The following is a 15,164-nucleotide window of genomic DNA, read 5'->3' as shown; positions in this document are numbered from 1 at the left end:
GAATTTCTGACTGTACTGCTCACCCAACATCTCATTCGGCCGCCTCCACCACATGCCCCATCTCTGAGCATCAGCAGATGTTGACCTTTTACACACTGAATCGGGAAATTCCAGTTTTGCTTTGTTTTATTTTGAAATCAATGGTGACCTGAAAGGATGCTTTGTTTTGCCTTTGGAAAATGTATTAACCTTTATTATCAGGAAACTAGGAAAATTTAACTCCTTAATACCTAACTAAAACCCTCTACAAATAAAGTGATAGCTTGTACCCCGCCTTCATGATGCCTCTGGCTGTTCTGCTTGGAGTGCAATGGGTGTTTCCTCAGAGTTCTCAGGCAAACAGGATATAAGCGCTTCCAGGGGTCACCCAACATCACACACGACTAGCTTGCTTATTGCCTGGCTTTAAGGTCAAGAGATTTACCATAAAACCATCAAACATGATTGTATCTTCTAGGCTGCTTTAATGTCATTTACACATTCCTTCTTTGAGGACTCATAAGGTGCTCGCTGTGTGCACTGGTGGATGGATTCCTTTGCTCTCCAAAGGGCAAGAGTTCATGCATAGATGACTCACTGCCTGTTCTAGAGGGCACAGAAATGGGGTTTCCAAGGTAAAGCCAGAGAAGAGAGAGCTGCTTGGATTTTTAACTAATTTTGGGTGTTTGCCAGGGCTTTTCCCTTTATCCCAAGGAAGGAATCAATGAACATAATTCCAAGTACACAGAAAGATGCCATTATAATATATGTAACACCCATGAGATTCCCATCATCAAAGAGCATCTCAAGGAAAATGAATGATGCCTATTATCAACATAAATTATTGATGTATGTAACCATAAGTTCATATACATACGCTATATACACAGTGACTGAAGATTTTAGAGGACTATTAGATTTCAGTACAGATTTCAAACTGTCAACACCTGTATTAAGGTTCAAATGCATAGACAGAGTGGTCATCCTTTCCGATCATCTGCTAAAAATGTTTTTGAAACAAATTTCCCATTAAGGTCATTTGTACCTGCTGTTGTCTATCTATTAGGAAATAGGTTTCCCAATCATCCCAAAAGTACTTGATTTAAAACTCAGTCATTTTGATGTGCTTTGGCCATGGCTGAAAAAATATTGATGATAATGTCAGCAATTAATGAATCCCAAAATAGATCTGTAGCCATTTGAGCCTTATGAGCTCTGTTTTTCCTTTACCTGATGTAGTAGTAATTCATTCAGGTTTCACTTTTTATGTAAAATGTATCATGCACTTATAAGTAAACATTCACAGTTTTATCCAAGTGAATATTTGTTGATGCTGATGATCCAAATTAATATTTGGTTTGCTGTGGGTGTTTTTGTTAAAGTGATAAACTAATCATTATGTTCGAACATATATTATCAGATCCTTAGCCTTGAAACGAAAGTGATTTCACTAATTATGTTAAACAGTATATTATTTTTTAAAAAACATAATTAGAACAACAAGGGTTGGCCTAATGTGCAAATAGCTTTGTGTGAGTGATTATCACTTAAAAAGTAAATAACAGAGGTTAAAGGTAACCAAGTAAGAGGTTAAAGGCAGATAATCCACTGAAAATTCACGTCAGGAAACACCATTAAAAAAAACTTGGAATTTTTAAATAAACAAAACCATTTCTTAGAACAGCAACAAAAGAAAAGACATATGTAGACATTTTGTGAACCCAAGTGTACATTGTTTCCTTAAATTACCTTCAAATGATTGACATGATGGTTTATAAAGTGTAGAAATTGATGGAGGCGTTTGGCTGTCCCCTCCTCTTCAATTTATTCAATTTGAAACAACAGTCCATTTAAGGGAAATATTCCATTTTCCTGCTTTCTCTTATAATAAGCATTGCCTTCATCACAGAGTTAAAAATTCATCTCTAATTTGATTTAATTGGCAGGACTATTAAACAAGGGAAGTGCTACCTGCAGGGATTCATCAGCCTGTTGAGAAAGCTCAGAGATGTTTTCATACTTGAAAACATTTGATGCCAGTTGGAGACCTTGTAAAAGTTGTTTTCCATACAGCATCCAAATATTTTTGTTCAGAACTGATTTACTGTAGAAACCTGGATCGTGAGGAAAATAACAAGGTTAATCATTTCCCCACTCAAGGGTTATTAGTAATCTTGTTCATTCTATCCAGAGAGCTTCAGTGTTTGTTTTTCTCCCTTTGCTTTAATACTACTAAATCCCCAAATAAAAGTTTCATTTGAATCGCCCTTTAGCTAATTAGGTTTTATATAATGAAGAAAAAAATTATCAGGCTAGTGTAGCTATATGGCAAATTGCATGGTGTGCTACATTAATTTTGAACTGTTTGCTGATGTTCTAGAAGGAAAGCTAAGGTCCCAGGTGAGATGCCTTTGGGACTTTGTTATATCATGTACCCAGTATTCTCATCACAGATCCATTTCATATTTGTGTAACTAGCATTTCACATTCATGAAACCTTTGTGGTTATCCAAAAATTGAATGAACATTAGGACATAGCTGCTTCTTTAATCCTGAAGAATAAATTAAATATTCCAATGAAGAAGGGGGAAGTATCCCCTACCTTAAAAAAAAAAATCCAAGAGGTTTAGCAATCTTTAGCAAACAACAGTTGCCCACCTTGAGCAATGTTGACTTTTTTCATGTATTAACCTTTTCCCAGGTGACTTTAGAATGTCAAGCCACTTTTTAAGTGTGAGCTGGTATCTGTACCTTTGCTGTTATCTCTGTGTATGGGCATCTGGAAATTCCTAGCTTAAACAAAGATTTGCCAAGATCTCTGAAAAGTCCTATGATGAACCTTCCAACATGTAACTGTGAACTAAGAGTGGGGTATCACTGAAGACTTCTTAGAATATCAATAGAGGGCTGGCCAGCTAACTGCTCCACTTCCTGGGAACTGGAGGGAAATGTCCCCACATGTCTGCAGAATTCCATTTTACAAATGGTGAATCGGAGGTTCAGAGTGTCTGAGTAACTTACCAAATGTAATATGGCCAGGAAGGCCTGTTTGACTCCGAAAGCTGTGCTCGTAACATTATACCAGGTGGAAGAGGTTAGAAAGAAAAATTCTAGATTTATTAACTCCTACTTCAGACTCTTTCTAATCTAATACATTGCACCTTAGACCTGTTGATCCCTGAATTGACCCATTTCTGTGCAGGGAACTTTAGTGTCCTGGAGAAAAACAGAAGTTCATTTTCTGTTATCTCACTGTGTGGTCAACAGAAGCTACATTAAAATGTGCCCTTCCTCTACCACCATCAATGATAAACATCCTCAGTAAGCTGAGGGAGAGGGGAAATGTAAAGATGTTACATATATTATAGAACATGTGACAGTTCATGAAATTAGCTATGCAAATTGTGAAACATGCTTGTACATATTCTATGACTGTAAAAATCCAAATGTTTACTTTATTGACATAGTCACTCATAGCAAAAAACATTCTGTGTGCCATCTCAAGGGCAGCCTTACCACTATTACATTAAAATGTATCTTCCCCAGCAGTCTAATGATGCTGTATTTCTGAGAGTAGGCAGCTCACTGTAAAGATGGTAAGATTACCTCCAAGGCCCTAGGGGTTTCTTCTGAAGAGCTTTAGGGTTTTCTATAGATTCCTTTGTAGACATCACTAATGTGGTTTCCAAACTCCCTGAGGAACAAGAACAATAACTCTACAAATCCAAAGGGACCTTGTGACTTTGTCTCTTCCTGACGTTTTCCTCATACACGCCTGGAAGAAGGATGTTTAATGAAGGCTCACTAACATCCTCTCAGCAGTGGCTTTTCATATCCATGGTGGCACCCTGTTTCCCACTGTATTTTAGAACCAAAAACTTATGTAAAAATTAGTCTTTTTAGGAAACTTAAAGAGCACTCATCCAACATCATCATTTTACAGACAAGGCAACTAAGGCTTAATTGAATCATCTGAGGCATCTGGTGGCCAAGGCAGGATTCTAGCTCAATGTCCAATTTCCAAACTAGGACCCTTTAGAATTCATCCACCTTTCTCATTTAATTAAATGACTAATGTATGAAACACTATAAAGTAGACTATTCTAGAAAAAAAGAAAAAACATGGGAAAGCATAGTCACAATTTACTTTGGTTTTAAAGGGTATCCACAAAATGAGTTGAAAGCTGCCTATGATTCATGCTAAGGGAGTGAATGTGTGATAGAAGACAGTATTCTAAAACCCTAACTCTGAAGCTTTCCTGATATAAATAAAGTGTTTTTAGCCTTCTGCTTCAAGCTTCCTTTCAGCTTGATTCACTATGGTGTCAGCAATAGATGGTCAAGTTTAGCAATTCTAACCTAGTTCTCTCCAACTTACAGTGCAAAGAGTTTTCCTTGGGGCACGGAGGAGAAAAACTTTCTACCAAAGTCTAATTTTTATAACTAGAATCTCAGTTTTTCTGATTCATGAAAAGGAGTTTCAAGTGCCGCAACCAAATTGTCGCATAACAGTTTTCTGAGTCTCTCCTTAATGGAAAAAAAAAAAAAATCAGGCAAGATATATATATCTGATTCATAGTCTAAATTGATGTGCTTCTAAACTGAAAGAAACTTGAAAATTAACATTTTATCGTTGTGTTAAAAATCAAATCTTTTCCTCGGTATTCCAAAATAATTCCTATTGCTTTCTGGACAATAGTAGTAATCAATGTAGGCCCTAGAACCAGATTATTCCCTAAAGTAATTTGTATCTTAAGTGAGATTTCTACATATCCAAATCACTTGCTTTGGGAACAATTAAGATTTCACAAAATAGGGGGAGCATGTTATTACCTCTACTTCAATTCAGTAAGAACTGTTTATACTACAATAATATTTTTATTACAACAGCAACCACAAATAGAATAATAAGAGCTAACACAACATTGTAAATCAACTATACTTCAATAAAAAAAGAATAAGAACTGGCATTTCTTAAATGCTCACTACCATGACAAGCAAATATTGACTCATTCATTCAGCCTTGACAACAACCAGTAGGTAGTGTCATTATCCCATTTTCCATATAGGAAAGCTTAGACACGGATAAGTTAAGGAGCTTGTCCAAGTGGTAAAACTGGAATTTGAATCCAGTCCAAGCTCTATTTACATGCACCATATCTTAAATAATTTCCCCCTAAATAGATATTTCCTAGGCTTCCCATAGATGTAATTTGAAATTTTAGCAATGACAATAGAGTAACAGCCTAAGATGGGCATTTCAGATATTTTGTTTCTTTTTAAAGGGGGCAGTGGTTGAGTATGTAGTCTTGGTCTCCATATTCCTCAAGCCAAAGTCTTTGGAGATCATCAAGATGAGTTCAATCCATTTTCCCAGATGTATGGGACGAGGATCCTTGAGAAGTAGGGATTTCCATAAAAGGCTATTCTTGAAGGATTGGCCATCTACAGTCCCACTGGACACATATGCTAATCCCTCCCCTTACCTCAGTAATAATTTCTTAACTCCAGTTTGGGTTTCACTATGACAGTCAAAGGTCCACAGTTACAATGTGTAGCAATAATTTTCCCTCCACACAGGGGATTCTTAATCCCCTAAATCCCCTAGATTCTCCAAAGGGCATGTGCTTCATTCCAACAGGCTTCATCCTTCTGTGAACTTTAGTGTGACACTGCTAGGCCATGAAAGAACCATTGGAGTGATGGGATTTAATGGCTGAGAGAAACCATGGAGATCTTTTAGTCCAGCACCTTTATCTTACAGGTAAAGAAATTGAAGTCCAGGGAATTAATAGCCAGACAGCTACTCAACAGAACTGGGACCAGATCCCTTATCTTCTGATTCCAGGGACCCTTTGCCTTGCAACATACTACCACTCTGAGACCTTCATATGACCCAAAGATATTCCTTAGTTAATTCATGAAAGAATGAAATTAATAAATTCTGCAACAGTTCACCTAGAAGCAATACAAATACCTTTGACGTATTATAATATTTTTTTGTATTTGCAATGTCTAACTACTCGAAATAAGCGGCCACTGGCTAAAAGTTCTCAGAGGCTTCATGTTACTCAAAGACTTTTATTAGCATTGAATATGATAACACAGAATTTGTCCCAATTATACAACGAATATACACTCCAATGTGCCTAATTTACTTCTGGGAATTAAACATTTGTTAGTAACTTTGACTGAATATTTATATGTGCTAGGATCTTCGAGTAACAAGAGTAGCCAGACAGTAACTGGCTAATTTTAAGTTGTTTTCTTACTTGGCCTTGCAATTATAAAACAAAATAAAAATTAAAATGTGATATTAAATTTAAAATTGCATGATGACCAAATATTAAAACATGTAAGCACAGACAGTAACATGCTATAGAAGCTTAGGGTCCACAAATTTCAATATTTTTTTTTTCAGGACATTTTTCCTCCCAAGGAAAAGACATCACACATAAAATTTTGTCCCACTAGAGATATGTATAGATTAGATTAGGATTTCTACGTGATGACTGCTGGTGGCTCTGAGTTTTAAGTTGTCAGGAAGGTTAGGCATCCCACATAATGAAAATCATTTGGAAAAAAAAGTCTAATTATATTCCCACGCAAACACAAAAGCTACACTCTCCCATCCCCAAAAAAACTATCAGAAGTACACAATACAGAAGAAAATACCTGCCAGGTAGGGATCAGATTGTAACTGAGGTGTCTATCTTGATAATTTCATACAGGTCAAGTAGTTAACAATTCAAAAGTAGAATGACCTACATTAATTTTTTACACATGTAGGAAGATCCTCAAAACGGAACCTCAGCATCCTAGGGAAAAATCATAAAAGAGTATACTAAAATATAGGCGTAAAATATTTATTACATTAGAATATGGAATAAAGCTTAATTTATAAAATTAATTTTCAAAGCTCACTTCTAACTTTTATTTAGTATAAAATTTGTGTCTTTACTTAAGTTTTTTGGCAAAGCTTATTAACAAAATGATTAATTATATTATTACTTTCATTTCATCAAGAAAGTCAAGCCACTGAATACTTAACATTAAGTTTACAAACATCACCCCACATATGACCTGTATTTGCCTCTCTTACGGAAAATGATGGAGGGAACCATTTAAAAGAACTAATTTTTTCTTAATTTGATGCTAATAATATAAATAAATATATTTTCTATATAAAACTATAACAGTGGTTTGAAATCTCTTCTAAATAAACAATTTCTAGGGACTTCCCTGGTGGTCTAGTGGTTAAGACTTCACTTTCCAATGCAGGGGGTGCAGGTTTGATCCCTGGTCGGGGAGCTAAGATCCCACATGCCTCGGAGCCAAAAAACCAAGACGTAAAACAGAAGCAATATTGTAACAAAGGTAATAAAGTCTTTAAAAATGGTCCACATTCAAAAAACCTTAAAAAAAAAACACCAATTTCTAGAAATCATTCATTTTTCAAAAATGATCATTGCAGTTCAAGTAGGCTTAACATTCAGTCAATAACTTGAATATTTTGCCTACATGTTACCAAATATCTATTTATTTAGTAACACCTGGATACAGATGTGGAAAATTGTTACATTCTTTATTCATTCATAAATTTTGATGGATACAGCAATATCAATATTAAGATTCCCTTTGCTTTTATGTGTATACACACACACACATACACACACAGAGTAACAGTAGATCAGCTTTTCTAACAAATGTTAAAAAACCAAAGTCATAGTGAAAGTTCCATGTCTTGCAAGAATGTTATTCACTATAATCTAATTATGGAGGAAACAATCTGATAATACCAGTTTACAGTAGCCTAGCCACTTGATATCAATTACTCAGTTATTAGATATTTACTGAGGCCTTCTGGAAGGCTTTGCCCTTCCTCAAAGAGATCCAATCTAATTACAGAGACAAGAAATAGACATAAAATGTAAACTAGCAATATTGAAACTTACGCCTATCCACATTATCAGTGAGAAATAAGGAGCACATAAGGTAACATGCTATAGGAGTTTAGAGGCAAGAACTCTCCTTGTGGACTTGGGTGGTCCCAAAGGACCACACTAGAGTTATGGTTTTGAGTTGATCTCAGTGAATGGTAGATTTGAGTCATGAAATGACTGCTTTAATTGTCATGGCCTATGTACCTTAGCAAAAATAGCTTTAAAGCCCCCAGTCCTAAAGCTGGCTCTTCTCCTGCTTTTCCAGAGTCATTTTTTTTTTTTAATACAGGTGAATCTAAGAAAGAAATACCATTAATTCTTAAATTAACAATGCTTATAATTTGATTGGAACCAATAACTTTAGAAATATATTTTGAGCTAGAAACATCATGAAAATATATATTAAAATAAAGAAAATATATATACACCCATACATACAAACCTTAGATATGATCAGAAGCACCTTGGACTATTCTCCTTAAGCCAGAACCACCAGTCATCTTTCTCTTTCTTTCTCTGAGAAATCGCATAAATAAAAATAGGAAATAAATCCACTTCTTTGCAGAGATAATGGCTCACACTTAAAACATACCCTAAAGAATCTCTCCTGAAGACTAATGTAACAAGCTCGTATCTGTAAATATAAATTGCAGAGAATGGAATCCTCAAGTGAGAAATTATTTCTTTCCTGTTATCTTCTAGTTTCAGGCACCAGCTTTATATAACGATTTGAATTACTGAAGTCCCTGTTTGGTTATTTGTAAGAACACTCTACTTTATTGCACAAGTTAATGTATATAGCTTTGTTAGGGAACAGGCTATATATTTAATGTCCATTCAATGTTTTGGGAATCATCAATTGCTTGCTCTTGTTTGGTGTGGGAGTATGTTTTGTTAAGTGCATCACAACCAAGTTAAAAAGCAGATGTGTGGTTTGTGTCTTTGTCCATATAGTTTTCTGTTTAGACCAAATGACATTATAGCTGAAAGTAACATACCCTGATTTTTCCTGGTGCATGCAGATCCTCCAAAGTTTAATAGGATATGGCCGAATATTTCTTCCCTTGAGGTTTCTAATCCAAAACAAGGTAGGAGCATGTAAAATTCCTACTGATATAAAATCCCACATGTTTAGGGGGAAAATCCCATACTCTATTTTTTAGCACTAAATAAGAGCATTATCATAAATGCCATGTCTTTGAAAGAATCATAATTCAAATATTTTTTTCTAATATGAAGTGTCCCAGAAATATTATAGTAAAAGTAGAAAAAGTAGAAAAAATTAGACAGCATAAAAGTTACAAGCACTTTATCAAATTTACATTGAATGTCAGCCATCCCAAGAGAAGCCTAGAGTTTGGTTGCCATCACAGTGGGGAGTATAAATAATATATCATAAAAACTTGTGAGTGACACAGGTTTCCTTCCACTGTCTCACTTTTGCTTTGCTTTGGTAAATTGGCTGTTACGTCAGTTGTATTGAGGGTCAGGGAAAATACATAAAGGCAGTATTGCAACCCCTAAAAGACCTGTTTTTGTTTTGTTTTTTCAACTGTCGTTCCTTATTGACTGACAGGAATTTGGATCTCTCTCTCTCTCTTCCCCTTCAACGTCACAGTGTATTTTCTCTGCTGAGGCTTTCCCTCTTTCATCCTTTATGAATTACCAATAATTTCTGCCAGGATTAAGAACAACGTGTTTTCTCTCTGTCCTTAGAGCAGTAATTATTTTCTGACTTCTAACATAATAAATAAATAAATGAAAGAAACTGACAGACAGCAGTGTGGTTACACAGGAAGAAATAGAACCTTTAAAAACTGGCCAATAAAATTCATAAGATTCAGTGTAATGTTAAAATTACATTAACGTCTAGCCTATAGATATATATAGACGTATATAAATAGTTTATATTAAAATAAAGTTGTCTTCTTTTGCGTCCTTCCTTCTCACAAAAAAGAGGCACATCTTTGGCTTCCACCTTCCTTTGTTACATGCAGGATGTTCCTTTTAAGCTCTAATGAATACAGATGGAGGAGGAAGTGAGCAAAAGGAGGAACCAGGAAATAGCTGCTAAGCAAAACAAAATATATTAGCAATTTGTTGAGGAGTCAAATTGGAAGGGCTGCATTTTCAGTCCTTGATCAGAGTGATGAAATCAAGACTGTCCTAGATACATATATTACTAGCAAATAGAATTATCTTAATCATCTGCTCCAAATGAATTTTTTCAAGTTTCTGCATACATATGTGGAAGAAGAAATACAGATCAAGCTCAACCCATTAGTATAATTCTGTGAGGATTGTGGGAAGTTTTAGTGGCTTTGTTCCTCGGCAAGTTCAATGAGAGCATCTTCAGTGAACTGTCACTCAGTATTTCCCATTGAATTTCATAGCTCAACAAATTATACAAGACAGGATCTAAGACTTAACACTTCTCCACAGTAAGTTTTGTGCTGAACAAGATTATGCATTGTTTAAAACCTGAAACAGACCCATTTAATTATTTTGCTATGTTTTCTGTGAGTGTCCCAAGACTAAAAGCTTTCAGAAATATCTTTAGTTAATGCCAGTTGCACTTTTTTAGAATGTGGATAAAGAGTTCAAATAAATTTATTTGAGAAGCTCACAGTTGAATAAAGTGCTTGAACTTGACATTTTAGCTAAAGGTGCACTTTCTAGCAGAGGTCAGTTCTGTGCAAACATAATTTATCTGGTCAACATCTGCAAAGAACATCAGGCTCTACCTTGTTTTTGCTATTTTCACAAGCAACACTTCAGGAACAATTGGAAAAGAAAGGCAGGCAAACTTAGAAATTCCTGCCATTAACACACTGATATCATATACGTAATAAATGTTGAGAAAAAGACTACATTTTTGAAAGGTGGACAGATTCGAGGTGACTCTGAGACTGAGATCCAGATTCCGCTGAATGGTTGACCATTGTGACTATCTGTAATGTCTAATCAAATCAGCAAAAATAATCTAACTGGTTTATAGGTAGATGAGATTACGGGTACACAGAGAGAAAGACATGGTGAATTGAGGCAATGATATTGCTAAGTAACTCAACAACACAACTACTATTTTAAGAGAAGAACAGTAGGGGATCCTAATATCCATATTGTTATTGGAATAATCTCTGCATAACTGCGTTCTTGATTTAAATGGTAATTCTTTTTGCCTCTGAAAATAAAGCTTCTAAACGTTATTACTGACAAGTTCAAACCATTTTCAGCCAAATACAAGACTTCCTTTGTGATTGAAGCAAACTCCCAGAAACAACAAATACAAATATTCTCTTCATCTAGGGCCACTTTTCAAGCGGGTTGATGATAAGTAATTACAATTTGAACGTTTCACTATTGTTTCTAATGTGCTGTTCATTCTTTTAAACCTATCCAGTTGCTCCCAAATTAACTTTGTCAACAGTTTCTTCTGTTCAAGTTGCAAACCACAAGAGAGGTAGGAATTCTTGGATTCATACAGTGATTTCATGGTGTTATGTGTTGTGAAACATTGCACTGTATGAATCTGGAATATCTGTGAAGTGTACCCATCAGCTTATTGGTGAGGCATGTTGACTGATAACGATCAATACATCAAATAGTACTGAGAATGTCATCTGTAAGAGGAAAAAAAATGCTTCACTCAGAAAGTTGACTGCTGCAAATTTAAAATGCTGCAGTATTTGTTTTCTGAAAGATTAATGTGTGAATAAGAATTATAACACTTTAGGTTCCTGTTTGGAACATGAATGTTAGAGTATTAACATTGTCACTCATTTGCATTGAAAATAAGGAAACTCACTTACAGTGAGTTTCAAGGATGCTTTTCATGAGAACAGAATGGTAGGTTCATGTATGGTGCCCATTTGACAAATGAAATACCTTGGAATTTCTACTTCCAAATATTGTTTGAAATAAATTTGAACAAATACCAGTGAAGAGCTACACTGGGTTAAGCATTGATTATGACCCAAAAATAATAGTTACGTTACTTTCTTTAAATGAAAGTGAGCAGAATCTCATCTGTGACTCATGAATGGCCCATTCCAGCTAGCATCTGTCATTCACAGACTGAAGATTTTTCAGGAAACATAAAGACTTCTGTTTTTATTTCACCATTTTCCTTTAAATGTCCTATGTGACAGGTGTGTCTTGTTTTCCACCCTTGACTGTTGGGTATATGTCATGTTTTAGGGAGTTTTTGTTTTTTTTTTTTTTTTCATGAAGCACCTCTTACAAAGAAATATATTTATTAACAATACCTAAATTTGGTTTGACCCACTTGGTGAAAATGACCATAATAGCTTCCCTATTCCTTATTGAAAAGAGTCAAATCATTTTCCAGATTTTAACCAACTTGAATTGTTCCTTCTGTGTCGTATAGAGAAAAAGAGGAAGCTGGTCAGAATATGGGAAAGGGAAACTGATGATATTTAAACCAAGTCTTTAAATTTCCTCACAATGTACTTTTACATATCAAATATTGGCAGTGCCCTTCTGAGGGGAATCCAAGTGGATTTGAAATCTGGGGAACTAAGTTCTTTAGGAACAGAGCAGCCACAAGTTCATAGGGTGTCAAGCCTATTTTGGACATGTGTGCATATAATAAGCCAGTCATTGATGCCACGGTAGGGATGTCCCTCCTTATCTATGATATGCAAACCTACACAGAGAAACCAAGGAGGTGAAGGAGAAAGGAAGCATTAGGGACCTTATAGAGTCCATCTTTTTTCTGTCATATCAAGCACTGGATATACAAGAGGACTCTTGACCTGAAATTTGACCCTGTATCATTGAATCTCTACTTTCTTGGGGTCACAGCACTAATGAGATCTGAACACATTTCCACAGGCAGGGAAGAGCCACCTAATGAAGTAGATTTATCATAGAATAATCCAGATTGTTATCAAATGATGTACATGGAAGGGCTTCAAAAGCTACCTAAGGTTGCAAGACAGAGTTGGGGGTGGGTGAGAATCAGGAAAACGCTGCAGCCACTTCATTCCCACCCCTGGGGGAGGCCCCTGGAGGCTTGTGACTTTGCTAATGTAGTGAAGGGAAAATACTTTATAAGAATTCTAATTCCTTCAGCTTCTGTCTATCTAAAGTCTTTTTTTCCAAATCCTTTCTTTTTGGGTGACTACAGTAAATTTCCACCAGCTCTGACTTTGAATAAACTTTCCTCATTTGGCCCCAGCATAAATAAATAAACCTTCCTGTGCCACATTCAGAGTACTTTATCTTATATTCTGTAACATATGTCATATTATGATACATTGGTGACGTAATAATAGAATTAGAGGCAACATGGGGAATAGTAAGAAAGAAGACACCAAGACATTTAACACCCCCCTTCCTATTCTTAACATTCTTTTTCTTTCATTCTCTTTCTCTCCAAACTTTTGTTTTTCTATAACTCTTTCCTCCCCAGGCCTTCCCCAGCCAGTCTCAGTCAGAAAGTGTCTTTAAACCTTAGAAGAGGTTTGGATCTTTCCTGATCTAGAAAGGCAACTTTGAACACTCCTTCTTCTAAAATGCTGCTCGCTTACTAGCCAGTTATTACGTACCATATTATCATAACTGCCTTGTATGATGTCATATACATCAGATGGGGGATTTTGCTCCCCCAGGGAAATTTTGGTTGTCACAGCTTGGGAGTTGCTACTGCTTCTAGTGGGTAGAGGCCAGGAATGCTTCTGAATATCCTACAACATATGGGAAAACCACGGATTATTTGGCCTAAGATGTCAGTAGTGCTGAGATTGAGAAACTCTGCACTGGACTCTTCAGGACTGGGCTTCATGGTCCAACGTGGCTCGTTGGTCTAGGGCTATGATTCTCGCTTAAGACTGGACCTCGTTCAAGTTGTCCACTGGTATAAGGTGGTCCTCAATAAATATGCATTGCCAACGCATGCCATGCTACACCATGAAAATGTGTTTTAGAGGACCCCGTTAGCTTGTTTGCACAACAGTAATTAAAACTTGTCTGAAAAATAAAATATAGCCTACAGTGTGATTTGAGATTGCAAAAGTATATAAAACCATAGCAATTTTTGGAAATCTCCTTTTTCCTAACTAAACTAATCTGCATAGACATATAGTCAATTTTCAGCTAAAATATTTAATAACTCAGTTATAGTGTGATGTATGGCTGTTGTTTTTCTCAACTCTTTAATATTTAAGGTATAGCCAGACTCTTACAGAATTTGAATGGTGGAGGAATGAATTTAAAAATAACTTTCCTCTGTGTCTTCCTTTGTTTCCCAAAGTAAGATGCCTCAGGATCATCACTGATTCGTTGACATCGATTCATTCATTCGACATTTTTTGAATGCTTAGTATTTTGAGTTCTGTTTACATCTGTGAACAAAATGGACACAGTCTGCACACATTTATTTACACTCAAAGTATAGGGGAGAAATTTTTTTTTTTAATTTAGTCTTCAGATACTCTAGGTTCTACAAAAAAATTAAACAGGATTAGTAATTGTGGGAGGGGGGATTAATGCGTTTGGGTCAGGAGCTGTTATTTCAGATAGAGTAGTCACAGCATTTTCTTTGAGCAGGACCTAAAAACAAAGTGAGGAAGCAAGTCATAGGGAAGTCTGGGGGAGGAGTAGGCCAGACAGAAGTAACAGCAAATGCAAAGGCCCTGGGGAAGTGCTTGGCATGTTTGCAGAGCAACATGAAAGTATTGTACAGCGAGTGAGGAAGAGAGTGATAGCAATGAGCCCAGATCAATTGGGAATGAATGAATTCAAACTCTGCCTTTTATTCTGAATGAGGCAGGAAGCCATTAGGATTATGGGCAAAAGGATGTCATGACCTAATTTAAGTTTTAAAAGAGTCACTCTGACTGCTGTGTGGAGGAGACTATCACAAGGGTGGAAGCCAGGGAAGCAGTTTGAGGACAACAACAATAATCCAAGTGCCCTTAACTAAAGATGAGATGGTGAGAGGTGGTGAGATTTAGAATGTATTTTAAACGTGTAGTCAAGAGGATCTGCTGATTGATTGGTTGGGGGCGTGGGTAGAGCGGTATGAGAAAAAGATTGGTGTCAAGAGCAACTCCGGGAATTTTGACCTAAGCAATTGGAGGAATAGAGTTGTCATTTACCAAGACAGATCCGGCTGCCCATGTAAGTGGCAGGCTTGGGAAGGTAACCTATGAGGTCAGTTTTGAACATGTTAAAGTTGAGATATCTATTAAATGTCCAAGTGGAGACATTAAGAAG

At 36.1% G+C, this 15,164-nt stretch overlaps 1 protein-coding gene across 7 annotated transcripts in view; it reads left to right on the top strand.

Moving 5' to 3' along the window:
• NTNG1 (netrin G1) overlaps positions 1-15,164 on the top strand; it is a 334,650-nt gene that overhangs the window by 254,374 nt on the left and 65,112 nt on the right. For 3 of the 7 annotated variants that reach the window (XM_049700758.1, XM_049700757.1, XM_049700767.1), the window contains exons 6-7: positions 8,945-9,010; positions 11,326-11,385. The exons of the other annotated variants lie outside the window; for them this stretch is intronic. In XM_049700758.1, the coding sequence (XP_049556715.1) occupies positions 8,945-9,010; positions 11,326-11,385 (126 nt within the window). The remainder of the gene's footprint in view (positions 1-8,944; positions 9,011-11,325; positions 11,386-15,164) is intronic. 7 annotated transcript variants of the gene reach the window in all.

Source organism: Orcinus orca, chromosome 1 (assembly GCF_937001465.1).
Source record: "Orcinus orca chromosome 1, mOrcOrc1.1, whole genome shotgun sequence".
Taxonomy (NCBI): Eukaryota; Metazoa; Chordata; class Mammalia; order Artiodactyla; family Delphinidae; genus Orcinus; species Orcinus orca.
This window is presented reverse-complemented; position numbering and strand designations above follow the sequence as displayed.